Source organism: Protopterus annectens, chromosome 17.part0 (genome assembly GCF_019279795.1).
Source record: "Protopterus annectens isolate FY-2018-M chromosome 17.part0, PAN1.0, whole genome shotgun sequence".
Taxonomy (NCBI): domain Eukaryota; kingdom Metazoa; phylum Chordata; order Ceratodontiformes; family Protopteridae; genus Protopterus; species Protopterus annectens.
In genome coordinates, this window is record NC_056751.1 from 76272480 (window position 1) to 76295278 (window position 22799).

Consider the following 22799-nt stretch of genomic DNA (forward strand, 5'->3'; position numbering starts at 1 on the left):
CAGACCAGAGAGGATCCAGAACTTACTCAAGATTCTTTTAGTGCCAAAAAAGACATGGGACTGGAGACCAGTTATGGATCTCAGTGTGTTGGAACAGATCAGCCTGACAAACAAAATTCCAGATGGTCATGGTACGGTCCATTTTTGGGAAAAGACAAGTAGATGTGCTCGACAGATCTTCAGGATGCTTATTACCATATAAAAATGGACAAGCTCTCCAGAAAGTTCGTCCCTTTCTGACTAAGAAGCAGTCTTACCAATCCAGAGCACTGCCTTTTGGTCTCACCTCAGCCCACAGAGTGTTTACCAAATGTATGGTAGTAGTATCATCTCACTTGAGACTACAGGGCTTCCGGCTGTTTCCATACTTGGACTGGCTCATTACCGCTCTGATGAGGCATCACTTGATAGAAGCAAGGGATTACACTCTCAACACCTGTGCTTACCTAGAAATGACTGTAAATCACGAAAAAATCTCAACTGACTCCAACTCAGAGTTTAGAGTTTATAGGGTCAGTTCTAAATACGACAACAACCATAACATCCCTTCCTTCAGTGAGACTTCAAAGAATTATAACTCAAGTTCAGAAGATAATCTACAGAAAGAGGGTTCCTGGTTGACTAATTTTGCAAGTTCTAGGTTCAACGGCAGTGTCAATAACTCTAATTTCCCTAGCCAGGTTTCACATGAGACTCCTACAATGGCTGCTAACATCTCAATGGTCTATGCTACACCAACCCATGTCGGACCAGATTCTGATCACCAGTCATTGCAAGAAGGATCTACTTTGGTGGACTCATCCCAAAGAAAATCTCCTTGGCCACCCCTTTGTCCTTCTAGAGCCCACAGTCATAGTGACCACGGATGCCTCCCAGATGTGGTGATGGGGCATTTTCTGGGCAAGACTGGCAGAGTCACTTGGTCTCCCTTAGAGGCCAACTTGCATATCAGTGTTCTAGAGCTAACAGTAGTGCTTCTAGCAATGCAGGCCTTTCAGACAGCTATTCCTTAGGGAACAATTGCAGTTCAAGCAGACAATATGTCAGTAGTTTGGTACATCAACAAACAGAGAGGAACCAAGTTTTAGCCCCTTTGTCAAGAAGCTCTCAGTATGTGGCATTGTTGATCTTTTCCAACCACTTTCTGATAGCAACGCATATTCTGGGGAGTTACAGTTTGATTGCAGACAAACTGAGCAGATGTATCCTTTAGCCTCATGAGTGGTCCCTCAATCCAGAAGTGGAGGAAAAGATTTTCCGCCAGTGGGGCCAACCTTGCTGCAACCTGTTTGCCTCTCCCCTAAACAACAAGTGCAGCAATTAATTCGCCCTGATTTCCCCTCCGCGAAGTCACCAAGTGCCACTCTTCTTCACGACTGGCCCCTTGGTCTCCTGTATACCATTCCCCCACTACCTCTAAATCCAAAATTGCCACAGAAAGTACTCGGGTTGAAAAGCAAAGTAATCCTCATTTCCCCCTTTTGGCCTCGACAGATATGGTTCCTCTTTCTTTGGCCTTATCTGATCCAGCAACCTTGGACTCTGAACCTGGCTGCAGACCTTCTGTCCCATCCAGACGGACTAGTTCACACAGACATTTTGAACCTCAAGCTGACAGCGTGGTTTCTCCAATTCCATTAGTTGCCAGGCATCTAAGCCTTTCCTACCCGGTACTCCTAGCTTCTCTAAAGCCTTCCACCCATAAACTATATACTAGTAAATGGAAGAGATTTACCATTTGGGCTTGTGAAAAAGATACTGACACTTTCTATGCCTCTGTAGAAAATATCTTAAGACTTCTTAGCCTCTCTTTTAAACGTGGGTGCTTCCCCTTCTACTATCAGAATACAGCTAGCAGAAATTCCAAGTTTCCATGATGGATTGGAAGAACGTTCCTTAGATTCTCATAGACTTTGTAAGCCCTTTTAAAAGGGACACCTTTGTTGAAACTTCCTTTCAAAGACCCTAAGCCACCTTGGGATCTAAACCTAGCGTTGCAAACCAGTGTACATTCTCCCTTTGAACCTTTGGCAGACTGTGATCTGAAGATTTTGTCAAGGAAAACATTGTTTTTGGTGGCAATAACGTCTGCTAGAAGAATTTCAGAAATTCAGGCCTTATCATGTAAACCACCTTATCTGATTTTTCACAAAGACAGAGTTTCTTTTCGAACAAACCACTCCTTCCTCCCCAAGGTAGTCTCAGAGTCTAATATCAAGCAAGCTATTAATTTACCAGTATTCTTTCCAAACTTTTCCAACAGAGGTGAATACTCCTTGCCTTTACTAGATGTTCACAGACAATTACGCTTCTTTCTATCTTCACAGGATGAAAAACATGAGAAAATCAGTCCAATTATTTGTCTCCTTTTCCAGTGTAAGGTTAGGTAAGCCAGTCAGCAAGGTGATTCCTGCCAGATGGCTAAAGGATTGTGTTTCCTTTATCTTTGATAAGAAGAAAGTTGCTTTGCCTAGGCCCATGAAAGCGCATTCTACAAGATCTGTAGACACTTCAGCAGTTTTACAATCTAGAGCTTCAATGGATTATATATATGCAGCAGCTACTTGGGCTTCTCTCCATATCTTTATTACTCATTACAAACTGAATTTGGTCTCTAGGGGAAGAGCATCCTTTGGTTCAGTGATGCTCAAGAATATCCTTCCCTGAGTCCTCCAAGGATCTAAAGTAGCTGGGAACTCTGTCCCATACGTCAAGGATAAAATGAAAATTGACAACATCAGATAAAGAAGTTATGTACTTATCATAATGTTTCATCTGTGTTGTCCATTTATATTTATCCTTGACTCCCCTCCCTCCATCCCACGACCTTTTGAGAACTGTTTGGTGGAACGGATGATGTACCTTTAAGTTATTGTGACTTTTAAAGCATAGCAGAGATGGCTTCCCTTGAGGCTTCTTTATCTATTATCTATATATTTTCTGCAAACTCGATCTGAGGTAATTGAGAGAGAGAGAGAGAGAGAGAGAGAGAGAGACTGTGGGTAGAGGTGAAGCTCAAGAGTTTTGGCTTGCATGAATGGCTGAGTTGGTTCTGATATTGGAACCAAACCCCATACGTCAAGGATAATTGAAAATGGACAACACAGATGAAACGTTATGGTAAGTACATAACTTCTTTATAAATGTGTATTCAGGTACAGCACAAGAGGATTTCATTTTTCTTATTTACAGGGCTTGTGAATTCCATGTTTTCTCTGCAGAAACAAATTACATTAAAGTACATTCTGGCCTCCTACATGTTGATCTGAATTGGGGACAGGTGGCATGTATGTATAAAGTGCTTGGCATTCAACAGAAAACAATGCTGGACTGAAATGCTGATACTGTTTTAGTGTCACACTAGCTGATGTTTCTCCAACCATTTTTGTTTCCTTTTCTCGTAAGTTACCTCACTTCATCATGTTTTCCTTGGAGGCCAGGGACTTTGGCACTAGTCTGTCACTGAGACTGTTCAGTTACAGCACTGTGGTTACTTGAGCCACATTGACCCTCTGAAAGAAGTCATTGCAGCTTGACCTCCATGCATCATAGTCAAATAGATTGTTGTTACATAAACTTTGCATAGTTACTTAGGTCTTAACCTGCTTAGTCAGAACTCTTTCATGTGAGTGTTGCTGTAGCTGCTTAAGACCAAAACGTTTGATAACACTAGATGCTCCATATTTTATCTTCAGAGTCTCATAAACAAATTGACAACCACAAAGCATTCTATGTCAAGAATCTCAATGGCAACACTCATATCTGCTCTGAGCTACAGCACAATGGCACTAAATATACAGAACCAACCAATATTGCAATCATCCTGGCAGATAGGTTCAGTGCTAACTTTACCCCCCTCTCACCCTCCAAAGGGCCCATCTTAATACCAAAAGAATGCAAAGCCCCTGTAATCATGGATGAACAAGTAAAGACTGCATTCTCCAAAGCTAAGAACACAGCATCCATGGGACCAGACAACATCCCAGGCTGTGTACTGCATGAACTACAGAACAAACTGGCACCCCACGTAAGTACCATGTTCAATCATAGCCTCACCTCAGGCTGTGTGCCTATTAAATGGCACACAGTGACAGTTATCCCTCTCCACAAAGGGGGTGCTATCATGGACCCCGGAAACTACCACCCCATTAGCCTGACGAGCCTGGTCTGCAAGGCCATGGAACGTATCATCTTAGAGCTTATAAACAAAGACATAGGTAACCTCCAAACCCTGGACCCCACTCATTTTGAGTTTGTAAAAGGTAGATCATGTCTACTAAACCGCAGTCACTAGAGCCGCAGACGAGGGCAAGGTAGTGCACACAGCCTATTTTGACCTCGACAAGGCTTTTGATACCATCCTCCACTCTGGAATTATAGATAAACTCACTAAACTGGGCATAAATCCCTATGCCACAAGATGGGTGGCCAACTGGCTCACTGACAGAACCCACACAGTAAAAGTAGCCGACTCCAAGTCCGACTTCAGACCAGTGACGAGTGGAATACCACAGGGTTCAGTCCTGGGTCTTCTCTTGTTTGGCATCTACTTCTCTGAAGTGCAGGCCAACACAGAAGGTCTTTGGCTAACAAAGTTCGCAGATGACTGCAAACTGGGAGCCATAATAGAATTACCTAATGATGTAGACATTCTACAAAAGGGCCTCACCGAGACAGATGCTTGGTGTCAAAGTCATGGCCTCAAGCTCAATGCCAAGAAGTGCATTGTCATCCCCTTTGGGAAAAAGTCGGTACCCATGAACTACCACATAGGCGGTAGCTCACTAAACACTGAAAGTGTGAAAAGAGACCTCGGGACACAGGTGGACAGTAGTCTCGCCTTTGATAACCACATCGCCACAGTAGTCAGGAAATCCTTCTACGTGGCACACCTCATCATAAAAAGGTTATACTCTAGAATAAAGGAGGTCATTGTTCCTCTTTACTCATCCCTCATCAGACCCATTATAGAGTACAATGCCCCGTTTGGCATGTATCTCACAAGACACCTACAACAATTGGAAAGGCCACTGAAATACCTCACTAAGAGGATTACCGGCTTCAAACTGATGCCATACGCAGACCGTCTTAAAAAGCTCCAGCTCTACTCTGTTGCATATTGCCTTCTCAGAGGCAATCTCTGCCTAACACACAAAGATATGTCAAACCCAGAGCTTTTGGACATGCTACACTTAAAGAAATCCCAATCTCTCCGAACTACACGCTCCGGGGACCTAAACCTTATCACCACAATAAACAGAACATGCTGGAGGGATAGATTCCTGTCCCAGAGACTTCCCATACTCAGGAACAATCTACCCATTCATGTCAAGCAAAGCTCCTCATTGGCCCTCTTTAAGAAAAATCTTGACGACTGGATGGGAAATAGAAAATTCACCCCAGGGATCACTTCTGTGGCACTGCTTGACAGGGGCACAGGAAAATAATTTTCTTGGGTGGTGAAAGCCAGGGAACCTTTTTGGCTAGGCTTATATAGACCCCAGGGCCAATAGCCTAGTACCTACCTATGAACCTGTTCCACCATAAAAAAGTGAAAGAAAATGGCACTGGCTAAAAACATATCCAAGGTACAATCCCAGAGTATTTGCAATTGATAGGAGTTCTCTGCACTCACAGTTTATTTTATATTTTAGCAATAACCCACACCCAGTTGTGGGTATCACAGGATTTACCCACAGCTGGCGATTCCTGATTGATTAAACAAAGACAACCATGGGTAAATCCTGTGATACACACTTACAGGAGTGGGTTATTACTATTATATAAACAACATCATTTAAAAAGGAAGTTGTTTATTGCTTACATTTCTTAAAAAATGTCTTTGTATAATGGCACTTAGCCATCTTCTTCCTCGTCTTCTGTATGCTGACAATACGATGCATGCCTGTAGGACTTACATCCCCACACTTGCCCAGTACATCAGTGCAGTGAAAGAGAAGCAACAAAGGAAAGAATATTTCCATTGATGTTTGTTTCTATGTTTTTTTCTTGTTTTTTAAGTTGAAACTCTAAGATATGATATTATTAACTATCAAAAAAAGTAATTTACCAAAAACAATTACAAGAGACAGCACAAAAAATGTGAAGAAAATCAAAGATGATTTGTAAAGCTGTACACAGGTGAAAGTTGTGGATGTCCTAACTGTTGCAGTATTCATTACAATAGGGATCCCCTGCCAAGGGCGGCCCGACATCTGGCCAGTATACCAAAGCCTTTAGGTTGCTTTAAGGTACACCATATGTCCCACGTATGTTTCTTGCGTTGTGTAGGGCATAAAGGTGATGCCTGGATGTACCAGCCTCAGAACATCTTTGCCGCCAGTCCGAACACCATCTTCTGATTGTTGGTCTAAATGTCCATTCCATTGCTGGTTCACCAGCCCATTGCAGATAAGTGCCCCATTGGGTTTATTGTATTTTATCTTTCTTTGTATTTTTTGCTGCTGGTGGGGTTTCATGTCATCCAAGAAGGGTAAATGCCAGTGTGGGAGACAGATTCCCTATAAAGACCATCACAAACAGTGCTTGTTTTTGCCTTGGTGCTTCCCACGATCAAACTTCCTATTCAGTCTGCCTGGTCTTTGTTCCCAAGATCCTCCATAGTAGACTTCCTTCTTTGGCTTTGTATCTGGAAAATCGACGTCTTAACCTTTTAGCTAAAGACACAATGGAAGGAAATTCCTGCTCCAAGGAGCTGCCATCCATGAAGAAGAAGGCCAGATTCTTTTGCTGTGCAGCCTCCTCCGGATGTCTTTGCTGAGGTGAGTGAAAGCCCAGAAGTTTGCCTGGCTCCATTGTTGTACTCTTCGGCTGCGACCGATTTGGAGGCTGGTGGGAACCCAAACTTAGGCACATACTTGGAGGCCTTGCAGACACCCACACTGGATGCTCAGGGGGAACCTCAGCTGATTATTTCCAAGAGGCCTAGGGGTGCTCCTCAAATTTTGGTCAGAGAAGTAATTACTACAATTATTGAATGCCGTCCAGGGGTCAGAGCTTTCTACATTTTAAAGAAAAAAGCAGAAAACTAAATGTATTTTTCCAGCTCATAAGGACCCACGGAGTTAATGGCAAAATTTCACTTGGGTTGTTTAATGGTTTGATGGCTTTAAAACCTCCTCAGGGAGTTTATGTTCCAATTCCTCCTTGTTCTTCTACTCCTCTTAAAACACCCAGGGAACAGGATTCCTCTGAGCAGGAGGTGAATTAAGATGAGGAATCCCTTGCTTACTCCTCTCAAATTCCTTCTTCTTTAGACTATGGGTCTGAGGAAGAGGAATCTACTAGTTCTGATACTCCTTTTCAGGAAATTTCTTTTGGAGATACAATCTCGAGTGATGGAGTTTTTTTAAATGGGATTGTTTTTCAGGTTTCTGAAGTACAGAAAAGATATTACAAACTCCTGCAGATGAGTTTGCCCAGATCTTCTGCATTCCCTCCTGTTTTGGCTGTTATGTTGGATGCCTTTTCTAATACTTCTAAGGCTCCTGGCTGCTAGCCTCCTGCCCCCAAAAACCTTATAAGTTTTATAGAGTGCATGAAGACTGTAAATGTCTTTACAAGAGCCCTTCTGCTGACCCTTCGGTGGTGTCTGCAGCTTCTGATGAGCCATCTCAGTTGCTACCTTCTTCTAAGTTTCTGCTTTCTGATAAAAATAGCAGAGCCATGGAAAGGTTAGGAAAAAAGATTTATACCTCTGCTACTTCAGCTTTTTAGGGCTGTCAGTTGTCAGACCCATATGTCCAGGTACATGTTGGCTCTTCTTCTCAGGCTTTGTTAGGTAATTTCTGATCTTCCAGACTCTGAGGGAAAGACTTCTGCTCTTTCCCTGCTAGGGAATTCCTCACAGGTGGCTCATCATTCCATCAAGTGTAGTTATGATGCAACAGATGCTTCCTCTAGGGCTGCTGCTTTTGGGTCTGTGATAAGGAGATATTCTTGCCTTCTTCAATCTTTGCCTAATGATATTAAAGCTAAGTTGATGCATGCTTCTCTAGATAATAAATACTTGTTTGGTGAAGCCACTGCTGCTTTGTTTAAGTTTCTTCAGGATAAGGGCAAGGCTTTACAGGAACGTAAACATGTTTTTGTTTCTTTTGTATGTAAGTTTCAGAGAAATTACCCCAATAAGCCAGCCTATGTTCGTAGCCATTCTCACCCTCCCTGCAAAGGCAAGAAAGGTGGGAAGCGGGCTCCTCCTGTTAAAGCTACTCAGACGTCTGTGCCCCTGAAGTCTTTTCCTGATAAAACAAGTGCTGTCTGACTATCCCATTCTTTTCAGCCACATTCCTTTTTCTCTTCATGTTTCTCTATCTGTCTGTGTTTGGTTAAAGATTACTCAGGACTCCTGGGTTCTGTCCATTATCCACCAAGGGTGTTTCATGGTCTGGAAATTTCTTCCCTTTTTATGGGAATTCCTCAACCCCCTCAAGAACAGCTGTCCTTTCTAGGGGTACTTTAGGATCTTTTGACTCAGGATTCTATTCAAGATGTTCCACTTTCCCAAAGGGGAAGGGAGTTTACTCCAAAATGTTTCTCGTACCCAGGGAAGAGGGTACTTGGAGATCAATTTTAGACCTCACTTATCTAAATATATTTCTGAAGGTTCCCTCTCTTTGAATGTTGCCCCTTCAGATTTTGTTCCCTGTTTTGCTTCATCTGGCTTATATGGTGTCTCTGGATTTCACGAATGCTTATCTGCATATCCCAATCCATCCCTTTTTCAGGAGGTTTTTATATTTCTGTGTTGCTTCCTGGCATTTTCAGTTCTCTGCTTTGCCCTTTAGCCTTTCTACTGCCCCAAGGGTATTTTGCTCCTGTGATTGTTTTTTTTTGCAGGCTACAGGGGATCCAAGTTTTTCCCTACTTGGACGACGACCTGTTTCAGGCATCCTGTCCAGAGGCTTTATTGCAAAATCTCCATTTTGCCATTTCCATTCAGCAAAGCCTGGGGTTCACTATAAGTTTCAAAAAATCTTTTCTGACTCCTTCTCAGGATTATGTCTTTCTGGGGTGCAGGATCCAGACTGTGCCTTTGCTGGCATCCCTGCCTCTTTCCATTTCCTTTTTTTCAGTCCCTTCTTCCCCTGGCTTCACTGATGCCTAGGGAATTTCTGAGAGCTCTGGGGTTCATGGCCTCCACTATTCCTAAGCTCCCACTGACCAAACTTCACATGAGAAAGTTTCAATGGTTTCTGAATTTAGTTTCGCTTCAACATGCTCTTAATCTTGAGTTTGTAGTCCCTCTTCTGCCTTATATCAAGAAGGAATTTCACTGGTGGATTCAGCAGTTGACTCTCAATCCAGGGCTCCCTTTTCATCCACATCTTCCCTCTCATGAGCTGTTCACAAATGCTTCAAATGTGGGATGGGTAGTAGCATTTGGTTTCCTAAAGGTGCAGGGGGTCTGGGTGCCTCATCAACAGGAAGAACACATCAATATAAAAGAAATGAGCGCTCTCCTGCTGGCTGTTCAGGTTTTTCATCCTCTCTTCTCTCTAGGATCTCTCAAGGTTTTTACAGACAGTACCACAGTGATGCGGTATGTAAAAAAACAGGGGGACAAGGTCCCATCTTCTTTGCTAGTTGGCACTCTTAGTGTGGGAATTTACTATCTACTTTCAACTGACTTTTCAGGCAGTTTACATTCCCTCAGGTCAAAGCATTTTGGCAGAGTCTCTGAGCAGATCCATAACTCAATCCCATGAATGGATGCTTCACAGGGATGTGTTTCTGATTATTGTCCACCAATGGCATACTCCTCAAATCGATCTTTTTTGCCTCCTGTCTGAATAGACAACTTCCTCTCTTTTCTGCCAGAGTCCCTGGTCCACTGGTTTTGAAGGTGGACGGCCTATTGTTTTCTTGGAAGGGAATGTTTATGCCTTCCCTCCCCTTCCCCTCATTCCAAAAGTCCTGTTTAAAATGCAACAAGATGCTCCTAAAATCTTGCTGGTAACTCCCTTTTAGCTGAGACAGTATTGGTGCCCTCTTCTGCATTTAGTCAGGGGCAAGCATCACAAGTTATCTCACAGGGTGGACCTGCTCACACAAGACAAGGGATTGCTCATCCATCCCCACATGTCCACTCTTCAACTGAGACTGTTGGGTGATAGGCTTTTGATTCCACAGACACTTTTTCTGAGGGCATGCTTAGGGTCCTGTAGGAGGCCAGGAAACCCAATACTAGGAAGTCCTACTTATCCAAGTGGAAGAAGTTTTCTGTTTGGTGTCTTTCTCATAACCTGGATCCACTTTCTGTGGATGCTCCTTTGGTTCTTCCTTATCTGTTTGAACTTCTCAATGCTGGGTTGACTTAGTCTTATGTTAAGGCCCACTTATCAGCTGTCTTTGCTTGTCTGCCTTTATCACCTCCTTTAGCTTCTAGATTTGAAGCCAAACAATTTCCTAAAGGCGTCCTGCATATTAGGCCTCCCAGGAAGCCTGTTCCTCCTACCTGGGATCTTAATTTTGTTTTGGAAAAACTGACCCAAGCTCCTTTTCAGCCTGCAACTTCAACTTCCTTGCAGCATTGCTCTTGGAAGACTGTACTTTTGTTAGCCATTACTTCTACCAGATGGGTGTCTGAGTTTCATGTACTTATAGCTTGTCCTCCTATTTTGTTTTTTCATAAGGACAGGGTGTCCTTTCGTACTAATCCTTCTTTTATGCCCAAGGTGGTTAATGAGTTGTCCCTTAATCAGTCTATTAATTTACTCACTGTTTTCCTTCTGCACAGTCTGCTAGTGAGACGGTCCTGCATACACTGGATGTACATAGACAACTCAGATTTTATTTGGATAAGACTAAGACTTTTTGTAAATCTGATCAGCTCTTTGTTCCCTTCCACCCTAGGTCTTTAGGATTGGCTGTGTCCAAGCAGACTTTTCTTCTTGGATTTATAAAGCCATTTATTTTTGTTATTCCTTTCTTGGTAAGATCCTTCCTTCTTCTGTTAAGACTCATTCTACTAGAGCTGTGGCTTCTACTGGTGCGTTTATCAATGGTTTGGATACTAACTCTATTCTTGAGGCAGCTGCCTGGACTTCTGTGCATACTTTTACCAAGCACTACAAGTTGGATGGAATTTCCAGAGCTAGAGCTGGTTATGCTAGGGCCATCCTTTATGGCATCCTAGACAGCTCTGCTAGTCCTTCCTCCTCTTTTTTCTGAGCTTTGGCACTCTCCTTATTGTAGTGAGTATTGCAACAGTGAAATGGAAGGACATAGCAGAGTTATATAAAAATCTTACCATAATGGTAGATGTCCTTCTCTTCACTGTTGCAGTATTCACTCCTTCCCACTGAATCCTGGTCCATTCCTTTTCTGGGATGTACTGCTTACCTCTCTATTCCTTGGATTGGCATTCCTCCTGGAGCTCAGAGTTCTGAGGTCGGTATGTTCAGACATCAGCAGAACGTCACCTTTATGCCCTATGCTACACAAGGAGCATACGTGTGATGTACAGCGTACCTTAAAGCAACCTAAAGGCTTTGGTATATTGGCCAGATGTTGGGCCACCCTTGCAAGAGGATCCCTATTGTAATGAATACTGCAACAATGAAGAGAGGGACATCTACTGTTATGGTAAGATTTTACACAATTCTACTTTAGTGGTAGAACTGTCAGTTTTCATATCAGTAAAAATTCCTCTTAACTCTCTACCATTTTGCAGAATGTCCCTGATTTCTCTCTTATTTTCTGTCCTGCGTAAATAAGGTTTACAGTGCTGTTATGCAACATATGTCAATAGAAAGTCTTGTTGCTCAATGAAATTCAGCAGATATTGTTCTTTATACTGGTAAATGCTCGATTACAATGAGCAAGCTGATTGGGTTTGCAATCAGCATGATCATTTTTGAATAGCAATGGCCCTTCATTGTATAATAAACATTAAATGCTTGCATTTTTAGCAGACTGCTGAATCAGCTGACCTGAATTGTTACACCACTTTCTAAGGTTTGGCGTGGAAAACATTTAAAATGCTATAAATTAACTGTGTTAGCTTTGCTTCTTCACAGCTCAGTTCACTTCTCAGATGGGATACCTTCTTTGTGGAGTCTGCATGTCCTCCCGCTGTCCAGGAGGAATTTTGCTGGGTATTCCCTTGTCTTGTGGCCACTGATTGCCAGAATAGGCTGTGGTTTCCCCTTACTCTGAATTTGACTGGGTAAAATGGGTGATTGAAGATTAAATGAAGTAATTTATTTTCCTGTGTATTTCCATATGTTAACAGGATAGTTCAGCTGAGCTAAAAAAACATTTTCAGTAGGTGCCCAGAAGGAAGAGTTCCACAGGCTTACAGAGGAGAAAACATATCTACAGTATATATTCACTGAGTAACACATGTAGAAAAAAATATATTGTTAACAGTGAGAAGCATGCAATTAAAATATGTCATACATACAGAAAATACATACCCTATGAATGATGTCTTACATTCAGTGAGTATCATTGCTTAGATGCACTGTCAATGAAGAATCCTATACTGAAAAAAGTAGTTAATAATTTATCCGATCTTTCTCTCTTTCTTTTGAAGGAGATAAGTCGACTTGCTGCACAGATAAGGAGGTTGTATGGTACCAACAGGAAATCTACAAATCCCTTTCGAATATACCTAACTAGTTTTATCCCAGGTGGTCCTATTCACAGTGAATGCTTACGGATGAATGATGGATTCACCAGTTACATAGTAAGTAAGGATGTTGTTTTACTAAATCTGCTGTTAACTATAAAAAATGTGAATGTGGAATTTAAAAAGCACCATAACAAGTAATTAGCTTCTGTAATTATTGCGCAGTTGGTATAACAGATTCTAGAAGCCCATGGCATTATACAGAACCTTGTAGCTGTACAACCAATAAGACATCTCTAAAGTTACACTGAAAATTTGTTCTCTGTTGTTTATATTGTTACCCATGTTTAATCTTACACTTGCATATGCCCTCTTTAATACACTAGCTAACTGTTAATCATTCACACAGGACCATGCTTAAAGTTTTATTGAGCTGCATTTCCACATGTTAACATGTCAGTAGTTAGATGCTGCAGTATATTCTGATTAATGTGTGGAAGTGTGGCCAAGTAAGAACTAATTCTGACCACAAGAATTATTCAGCACTAATCTCTGATGCAGCACACCAACTAACTTTAGTTTGATGACTGAACTCGCATAGATAATGAGTTTTGATATTGACCAGTCTGAATTTGAAAAAATGTTGCATGCACATCAGGTTTGATATCTATGTTGATTGTATATTTCCTTGAGGAACCATTTTCAGTGCTATTTGTAAAGTTTTATTCTATAATTTCTCACCCCCACCCACACACACACACACACACACACACACACAATATTACTACCTAATCTAAACTGCAGGAACTAAAAGTATGTCTCACTTGTTCCGACAGCAGTTGCTGTTATTTTGGTGAATTAAACTTTTATGCTACCTGTTTATTTTACCATCTTACTTTCTTGTGTTTTATTGTTAACTTTCTTGCATCTCGTTGTTTCTGGAATAACTTCTTTTCTTCAAATAATCTTTGATGAAATAAGAACTGACCACTTCATACTTGCCTTTAAAGATTATCGTCCATCTTCCAGTATAAATAGTAAATGTCCTTCCATATCACTGTTGCATTATTCTTTACATAAGAGATCTCCTGCCAATGTTAGCCCAATGTCCAGACAGTATACCAAAGCCTCAGGAATTTGTAGACATGGTATCTCACATATATGCCCCCCCACATAAGGCATAGGGCAAAAAGATGATACCTCAGAACTTCTTTGCCACCAGTTCGAATGCCATTACTGATAGTCTGTCTGAGTGCTCCTCCTCCTGTGCTGGTTACTGAGCAGTGTTACAGGTAAATGCCCCATTGGAGTTTTTCTTACCTATTTCTTATATTGGTGTGTTTACATGTTATCCAGAATGTGAATACGTCAGTGTGAGAGGCACATTCCCCATAAAGATTGTCATGTGCGATGTCTCTCTTGTTTGGGTGCTTCTTACGACCATAAACAGTGTTCTGTCTGCCAGGCGTTTGTTCCTAAGATCCTATGTAGTCGTCTCTCCTCCTTGTCAATTTACCTAGAGAACCAACACCTTAACTTGTTGTTTCAGGGTGCTGTAGTGGAGTCTTCCCTTCCTGAAGGATTTTTACGCCTGCCAAGAAAAAGGCCAAAAACTTGAGGTCTGATTTGACTGTTGATGTTCATCGTGCATACAGCTGCAGTCATAACAGATGTGTTTTCCTGCCGTCAGGCGGGTCCTCAGTCGGCCGAATTCCAAAGTCTAGGTCCGGTGTCGGATGTCGTCGCTTCTTCCCTGACATCAGTGCGACAGAGGTATAAAAGAACCAGCCGACGCCATTTTCTTCAGTCTTTCTTGCCGCGCAGTGCCCGAAGCAGAAGCAGTTCGCAAGTGCCGGTCGGCCAGCTCCTGAGATTGAGTATTTTTCAACCGAAGTCTTCTTGAAAGCTAAGTACCCCGTTGGGGAAACTTTTCTTGCCTCAGACCGATGTCAGACAAAGTTAATAATTGCATTTCATGTGGGAAGCAAATACCGCATAAGGATTTTCATTCCCTCTGCATTCCTTGTTTAGGCCCAGACCACGACGTCTCGGCCTGACGTTTTTGTGCTACATTCAACAGACGCGCTATTAAGCGTCGGGCGGAGTTCGCCCAACACTATTTTGGCAAAAAGTTTAATTACATTTTGTCGTCGGATACTCCGACTCCGGTTTTGAGTAAAAGACGCAAAGATAAGGACCGACATACGAGGTCCGCGACTTCTACCGACACCACGCTAAAGCCGACTACAGGTGCTCCGGTTCTCAGCGAGGCGCCTACGCAGCCCCTGACTACCGATGACACTTCATTGGCGGTGTCTTCTGTGCCCGAGGTCGCAGGCTCTTCAGCCCACACCCCGACTACAGATACCGAAGCCACTCTTGGCGGGGAAACTCACAGTTTAGACAGGCCTGCCACCTCTCAAGGTGTCTTCAGGCCTTCTTCTTCTTTTTCCATTAAGGCTTTCACTAAGTCCAAAGCAGCCATGCATGCTAAAAGACAAGCTCCACAGGGCCCCTCTCAAGGCCCCATGCCTAAAAAGCAGATGCTCAAAATGGCTGAGGATTTGATTACTCTTATCAGGGGTTCTCAACCCCCCTCGGACAAAAGGCCCAGAGTGGAGGAAGAATACCCTTCCTCGGACCAGGCCTCCATTACTTCAGAACATTCTGAAGACCAGGAACATTCATACTCCCCTTTTGAAGATTCTGATGCACAGGAGTCCATTCCCTCTGTCCCCCCCCCCTGAGGATTACTCTTTTGGGGAAACCCTACATACCTTGAGGGAACACTTCCACTGGGAAGGCCAAGAGTACTCAGACTCCAAGAAAAGGCTTAGGGATTTCCTCTTGCTCCCTCAGCACAGGCCTCTGGCTATATCTCCTGTCTTAAACATACTAGATGATGTGTATTCGGAGGCCAGCCTTAACCCTGATTCTTTACCTCCAGCTCCATTCAAGCCTGACAGGTATTACCAGGTTCCTGATTCACACCAATTCCTGTACAAAAGCCATGCGGCTGACCCAGAAACTATTTCACAGGGTCCCAAGGGAATTAAGGTGTCCACTGCCAAAAATCCATTACCTTCAGAGAGAGATTCCAGAGCTTTAGAAAGGTGGGGGGAAAAGGTATACACCTCAGCCACCTTAACCATGAGGGCATTAAACTGTCAGTTCCATATGTTAAAGTATCAACAGTTTCTGTTATCTCAGTTGAAAAGCAAAATGTCACAACCTGAACAACCAGACTTGAAGGAGTTGCAGGATTTGTTACATAGTGCAGAGCAAGTGGGTAAACATACCTTGCAATGTGGTTTTGATGCTTTAGAGGCCTCATGTAGAGCTGCTGTTACAGGATCAGTCATACGTAGACATGCTTGGCTCAAAGAGCAAACCTTACCAGATCATGTCAAAGCTAAATTACTAGATGCACCTCTTCAAAAAGATGTATTGTTTGGTGTTAAAGCTGAGGAGTATTAAAGAAAATGGAGGAAAAGGCAAAATCAATGCAAACAGTGAAAGATTTCCTACAGGTACAACCTCCACGTTTCAGTAGAAATTGGCCTTCAAAAAATTGGTCCTTTCCAGCCATGGACAGGCCCCAAAGAGGCAGATACAGGCGCCCAAGGGGTAGAGGGCAATCTCAAGGATCATTTAGAGGCAGACAATGGCAAGCACCTACACAAAGAGGTGGTGAGGATAGTTCACAGCCATGCAGAAAGCAGAACCAATGACTTTCCCCCTTGTATGCCAAGCAAGGCTCAAATGGCAGCACCTTTAGTCGGAAAACTGGCATTACTTTCGAAAAATTGGCATATTGTCACAAAAGACAAATGGATCCTGGACATTATAGACAGAGGCTACAGATTCCACTTTCACACCCTTCCAAAAATGAGAGGCATGCCAAACCTGCCACACAATCAAAGGGCAGAGGCACAAAGACAAATTTCAGATCTCATGGACATGAAAGCTATTCAAGAGGTACCTGCACAAGAACAGGGTCAAGGTTTTTATTCCAGACTATTCCTGGTACCAAGGAAGGGCAAAGATTGGAGACCTATTTTGGACCTATCCATCCTAAACACATTTTTACTCATACCAAAATTCAAGATGCTCACATTACAGCAGCTTCTTTCCATGCTGGGCAAGGAGTCTTGGGCTGGTAACTTTGGACCTCAAGGAGGCATACCTGCATGTCCCAATCAGATAAGAATGCAGAAGATACCTCAGATTTCTTGCAGGTTCAACCCATTATCAATTCTCTGCATTGCCCTTTGGCTTATTTACTGTGCCCAGAGTGTTCACGAAATGCCTGGCATCAGTAATTGCCTTCTGCAGACTTCAAGGGATACAAATATACCCATATTTGGATGACTGCCTGATCCAAGCGGACAGCAAGCACATACTTCTGAAACATCTAGCGTTTGTAATAATGTTGTTGAATTCTCTGGGATACACAGTCAACAAAAAGAAATCAAGGCTAATACCCTCTCAAACAATAATTTTCCTGGGTGCCAGCTTGAATACAAATACCCAGATGGCCTACTCACGCCAGAGAAACAAGGGCAACTAACTCAATACTTCAGAAAACTGGCAACCTTCACCAGGCTGACTGCAAGGAAAATCCTGCAGGCTCTGGGATTCATGGCATCTTGCATCCTGCTAATCCTATGTGCAAAGCTGCATATGAGGAAACTTCAATGGTCCCTAAAAAACTTATGGTCTCAACACAGCCACAGTTTGGAAACAATTATACCACTGATTCCATGTCTTCAAAAGGAATTTCTGTGGTGGGCTCAAGCATGCCAAAGAAACACAGGTCTCCCATTCTGCAAGCCTCAAGCAAATCAAGTCATCACAACAGATGCCTCGGACTATGCCTGGGGGGTGCACATGACAGATCGGTGCATTCAGGGCAAATGGACCCAAAAAGAAAAGCACCTACACATCAATCAAAAGGAAATGCTAGCAGTAATAAATGCTATTATGGCTTTCAAAGACCTACTGCATCCAGGCCAGCTATTGATAAGGACAGACAACACCACAGTAATGTACATAAACAAACAGGGAGGAACTCATTCATATCCCCTATGCAGGCTAGCCATGTCTCTTTTTGGAACATGGCTCTGGAATTAAAAATCGAACTTCAAGCGCAGTACCTGCCAGGCAAGGAAAACACGCTGGCAGACAACCTAAGCAGAAATATGACAGATCCACACGAATGGAAGTTGCATCCTCAAGTTTTTACAAAGATAATCCAAGCATGGGGAAGGCCAGACATAGATCCCTTTGCCACCCACAGAAATCACCAATTGACAAAATTCTGCTCAAGGACCTTTCATCCACAGGCCTGGAAAGTGGACGCACTCTCTTTCAGTTGGACAACAATGACAATTTATGCCTTTCCACCTCTTCCTCTGCTGCCCAAAGTTCTATTAAAAACCAGAGCAGACAGACCAAAGATGATTCGCATTGCTCCAGACTGGCCAAGACAACACTGGTACCCACTCCTGAGGAGCCTGACGCATTCCCCTCCATGGATCCTGCCTCTAATGCCTCTACTACTGAATCAGCACAACTTCAAAACTCTTCACAGTCAGCTGAAAACACTCAATCTAGCCGCATGGAAGATTCCTTAAATTCACAACAGACCCTACTCTCCAAGGAGGTGCAGGATGTCATTTTGGAGGCCAGAAGGCCTTCTACTAGAAAAGCCTACTCCGCCAAATGGAAACGGTTTTGTGCCTGGAATCAGAAAAAGGGTCAGAATCCTGGAATACTGAAGTTACCTCAAATATTACAGTACCTAGCTGACATGCTAAGCAGTGGACTTTCATTCTCCTCCATCAAAATCCTTGCCTCAGCCATTTCTGCAGAATACAACACTGATCCTCCTTTATTCTCTCACCCCCTCTTAAGACAGTTCCTCAGAGGGGCTAAGAATATAAAACCCCCAAGGAAGCAACCAGTACCTGCTTGGGACCTCAATTTCATTCTAGAAAAACTGACTTTGCCTCCTTTTGAGCCAGCTGCTTCAACAGATCTGCAATATTTGTCCGGGAAAACAGCCTTTCTTCTGGCTATCACCTCAGCTCGCAGGGTTTCGGAACTACAAGCCCTCATGGCTGTGCAGCCTTTCATCATTTTCCATCAGGACAGTTTCCTTATGAACCAATCCTTCCTTTATGCCAAAGGTAGTATCCAGGGTAGCCTTGAATCAGGCTATCCACTTACCTACCTTTTACCCTAATCCTCAAAACAAGGGGGAGAGACTACTACATTCCTTGGACATTCACAGACAGCTACGTTATTATTTGGACAGAACAAAGCCTTTCAGAAAATCAGAACAACTCTTTGTATCCTATGCTACAGGAGCTCAAGGGAAGCCTATTTCCAAACAGACAATCTCAAAATGGATATCCCACTGCATAAGCTTTTGTTGCTCTTTTCATGGTAAAGCTGTACCTGCAGGCATTAGATCTCACTCCGCAAGGGCCACAGCTACCTCTGCAGCTTTCCTCTGGGGGGTTCCTACCAAAGATATTTTGGAAGCAGCCACTTGGAGTTCTGTACATACTTTCTCCAAGCACTATCACCTACCATTATACTCCAAATCTAGAGCGGGCTTTGCCACTGCAGTCTTGCAGGGCATCCTGGCTCCTCCTAGTTCCACTTAGTTCCTACCACCCCTTTTTTAGCTTTGGGATTCTACCCATCTGTTATGACTGCAGCTGTATGCACGATGAACATAGTACAGTTTTGTACCTACCATAAATGTAGATGTTCGAGTGCTAATACAGCTGCAGTCCAGGTTTCCCTCCCTCCTTCCCCTCTTGGGACAGGCCTAATGGCTAACACCTCCTCATACAACCTGATTGGGGTATTCTTTTCTGGTGTATTTGCTTGCAACTACTGTTTTTTGATTATATTGCATTGCATTATTACATAAATGTATGTATTGCCTTCCTTCTGGGGGCACCTGACATCTGGGGCAAGAAAAACTGAAGAAAATGGCGTCTGCTGGTTCTTTTATACCCCTGTCACACTGATGTCAGGGAAGAAGCGACGACATCCGACGCCGGACCTAGACTTTGGAATTCGGCCGACCGAGGACCCACCTGATGGCAGGAAAACCCATCTGTTATGACTGCAGCTGTATTAGCACTCGAACATCTACATTTATGGTAGGTACAAAACTGTACTTTCTGCTTCCCCCGGATATCTCTCTCAAGGCTAGTAAAAGCCCAGATGATTGTCTAATTGTTGTCTTGGATTCCTCTGCTGCGACCCTGTTGGTGGCCAACATGGATCCAACTTCCTGCATGTCCTCAGAAGCTTTGTAAATGTCCGTTCCATACATTGAGGAGAAACCTTGGCTGATTATATCTGAGGGACCGAGGAGATAGTTCAGGAGGAGATTCCTACTACAGTAGTTGAGTGTGGGCAAGGGTCCGAACCTCCTAGAGGTTTTCAGCAGCCGTCCCTCAAAATAAAAACAAAAACATATTTCCCCTGCTGCTAAAGATCCATAGCATGATTGGCAGGATTTTACCTAGGGATTGTTTAATGGCTTAATGGCCTTAAAGACACCTTGGGCATCTACACGCCTTAAGAGACCCGGAGAGCAGGAGTCCTCTGAAGAGGATTTGGTTTCTGGGCAAGAGTCTTTGGTATATATTTTTCTCAGATTCCTTCTCCCTTGGATTATGGATCTGAAGAGGGAGAAGTATTAGTCCGGATTCTCCATTAGAAGAACTCTTCTTTGAGGACACTATTTTCCTCATGATGGAATTTTTCAAATGGGATTGTTCTCAGATTCTTGATATTCAAAAGAGGTTTTATGAACTCCTCCAGATGGCATCTCCCAATCCCTCTGCTATACCTCCAATCTTGGCTGCCCTCTTGGATACCTTTTCAGCAGCCTGGGTTGCCCCTGATTCGCACCTCCAGCCCTTAAAAAGCATGACAGATTTTACAAGGTGCCTGATGATTATAAATGTTTGTACAAATGTCCTCCTGCTGATCCTTCTGTAGTGCCTGCCTCTTCTGACAAACCTTCTAAAGGTTTGCCATCCACTAAACTATGTCCTTCAGATAAGGACAGTAGAGCCGTGGAATGCCTAGGCAAAAAGATGTATAGTGCTGCCACCCTGGCTTTTAGAGCTATTGATTATCAGAGTCATATGACCAGGAATGTTTTAGCCCTTCTTTCTCAAGTTTCTCAGGCAATCTCTGACCTCCCTGATTCACAAGGGAGGGTCTCGTCTTTTTCTTTACTGGGTTCTACCTCTCAAGTGGCTCACCGCAATATGAAATATAGTTATGATGCTGAAGCTTCTTCTAGGGCTGCTGTATTTGGTTCTGTTTTCACATGTTACTCTTGGCTTTGTCTGCAGCCTTTACCTGATGATATTAATACCAAATTGTTGGATGCTTTCAGATCACATCAAAATAAAGGAGATGAGAGCTCTCCTTTTAGCTCCTCAGTCTTTTCATTCCCTCTTTCTTCCTGGGCCTCTCATAGTCTTCACAGGCAATACCACAGCAATGTGCAAATCAACAAGCAAGGGGGGACATGGTTCTACCTTCTTTGCAGATTTGCTCTTCGGGTCTAGGATATAGCTATCCAGTATGCAGCGACTCTTCAGACTGCCTACATTTCTTCAAAGCAAAAGATAGTGGCAGACTCTTTGAGCAGGTGTAGTATACAGGCTCATAAATGGGTGCTTCACAGAGATGTGTTTCTGGACATTGTCCATCAGAGGAGTACTCCACAGGTAGATCTTTTTGCCTCACCTTTGAACAGACAACTTTCTATTTTCTGTGCCACATTCCCAAGCCCTCTGGCTTGGAAGGTGGGCACCCTATCTTTTCTTTGGAAGGCGATTTTTCTCTGCTCCTTCCCTCTCCTTCTGATTCTGAGGGCCCTGCTCAAGATCAAGCAAGACTCCCCTAAAGTCTTGCTGGTGACTCCATTTTGGCCCAGACAGCATTGTTTCCCCCTTCTTCTTCACTTAGCCAGGGGCAGTCATCACAAGTTACCTCTGGGTGGGCCTTCTCACACAGGACAGGAGGTCTCTGATTAAGGTTGCCACCCGTCCCGTTGTCAGCAGGACACTCACAGGTTAAGCCACCTTATCCCGTTGTACGCTGTATCAAGTAGTGGGACCTGAAAAGTCCCGCTTTTGCGATCACACTGAATTGCCATGGAAAAGTTGCAATTAATTCTGGCTTTTTTTCACGGCAATTCAGTTACGTTACCAACCCGGACCTGTAGGCAAAGCTGCTGCCTGTTAGGTCCGGGTGCTTTAATTCGTGCAGCAATTGGCTGCAATTCACAAAAGCGGTGGGGATTGGGGCAGGAAGAGCCCTGCAAAGATCATGGCTGTAGGAGCGCTTTGTTTTAAGCGCTTCTACAGCTGCTAAAAAACGACCGAGATTTTTTTTGTAACAAGCGAGCCAGCCAGCCAGCCACCCTCTCCAGCCAGCCAGCCATCCTCCTCCTCCATCCATCCATCCATCCATCCAGCCGGCCAGCCATCCTTCAGCCAGCCAACCAGCCAGCCGTCCTCCTCCTCCATCCATCCAGCCAGCCATCCTCCTCCATCCATCCATCCAGCCAGCCAGCCGTCCTCCTCCTCCATCCATCCAGACAGCCATCCTCCTCCATCCATCCATCCAGCCAGCCATCCTCCCCCTCCGTCCAGCCAGCCATCCTCCATCCATCCAGCCAGTCATCCATCAAGCTACCCATCCAGCAGCTACTCCCACCAACCAGCTAGCCACTCCAGCCATCCATCCAGCCAGCCATCCATCCATTCATGCAGCCAGCCATACATCCAGTCATGCATCCATTTATTCAGCCATCCATCCAGTCATTCATCCATCTAGCAGCTACTCCCACCAACCAGCTAGCCACTCCAGCAGCCATCCATCGTACCCATAACAGCATCTCCTTCACCACTCTGGTGGTGATGTCATGGTAGAGGGTGTGGCCAGTGTCATATTGACCACACCCCCATGTCCCACTTTGGCCCGCTTAAAAGGTGGCAACCCTGTCTCTGATCCATCCTCACTTGTACACTCGTCAACTGACGCATTGGACAATAGAGTTTTGATCCCTTGTAGGCACCTCTTTTCTGAGGATGTGCTTTCTTCAGGAGGCCAGGAAACCTACTAACCAGGTAATCATATTTGTCCAAATGGA

General features: G+C 43.7%; 1 protein-coding gene across 1 annotated transcript in view; it reads left to right on the top strand.

Moving 5' to 3' along the window:
- Nucleotides 1-22799, top strand: part of TRMT10B (tRNA methyltransferase 10B) — a 627227-nt gene that overhangs the window by 352704 nt on the left and 251724 nt on the right. The window contains exon 6 of the mRNA XM_044059498.1: nucleotides 12560-12712. Coding sequence (XP_043915433.1) covers nucleotides 12560-12712 — 153 coding nt within the window. The remainder of the gene's footprint in view (nucleotides 1-12559; nucleotides 12713-22799) is intronic.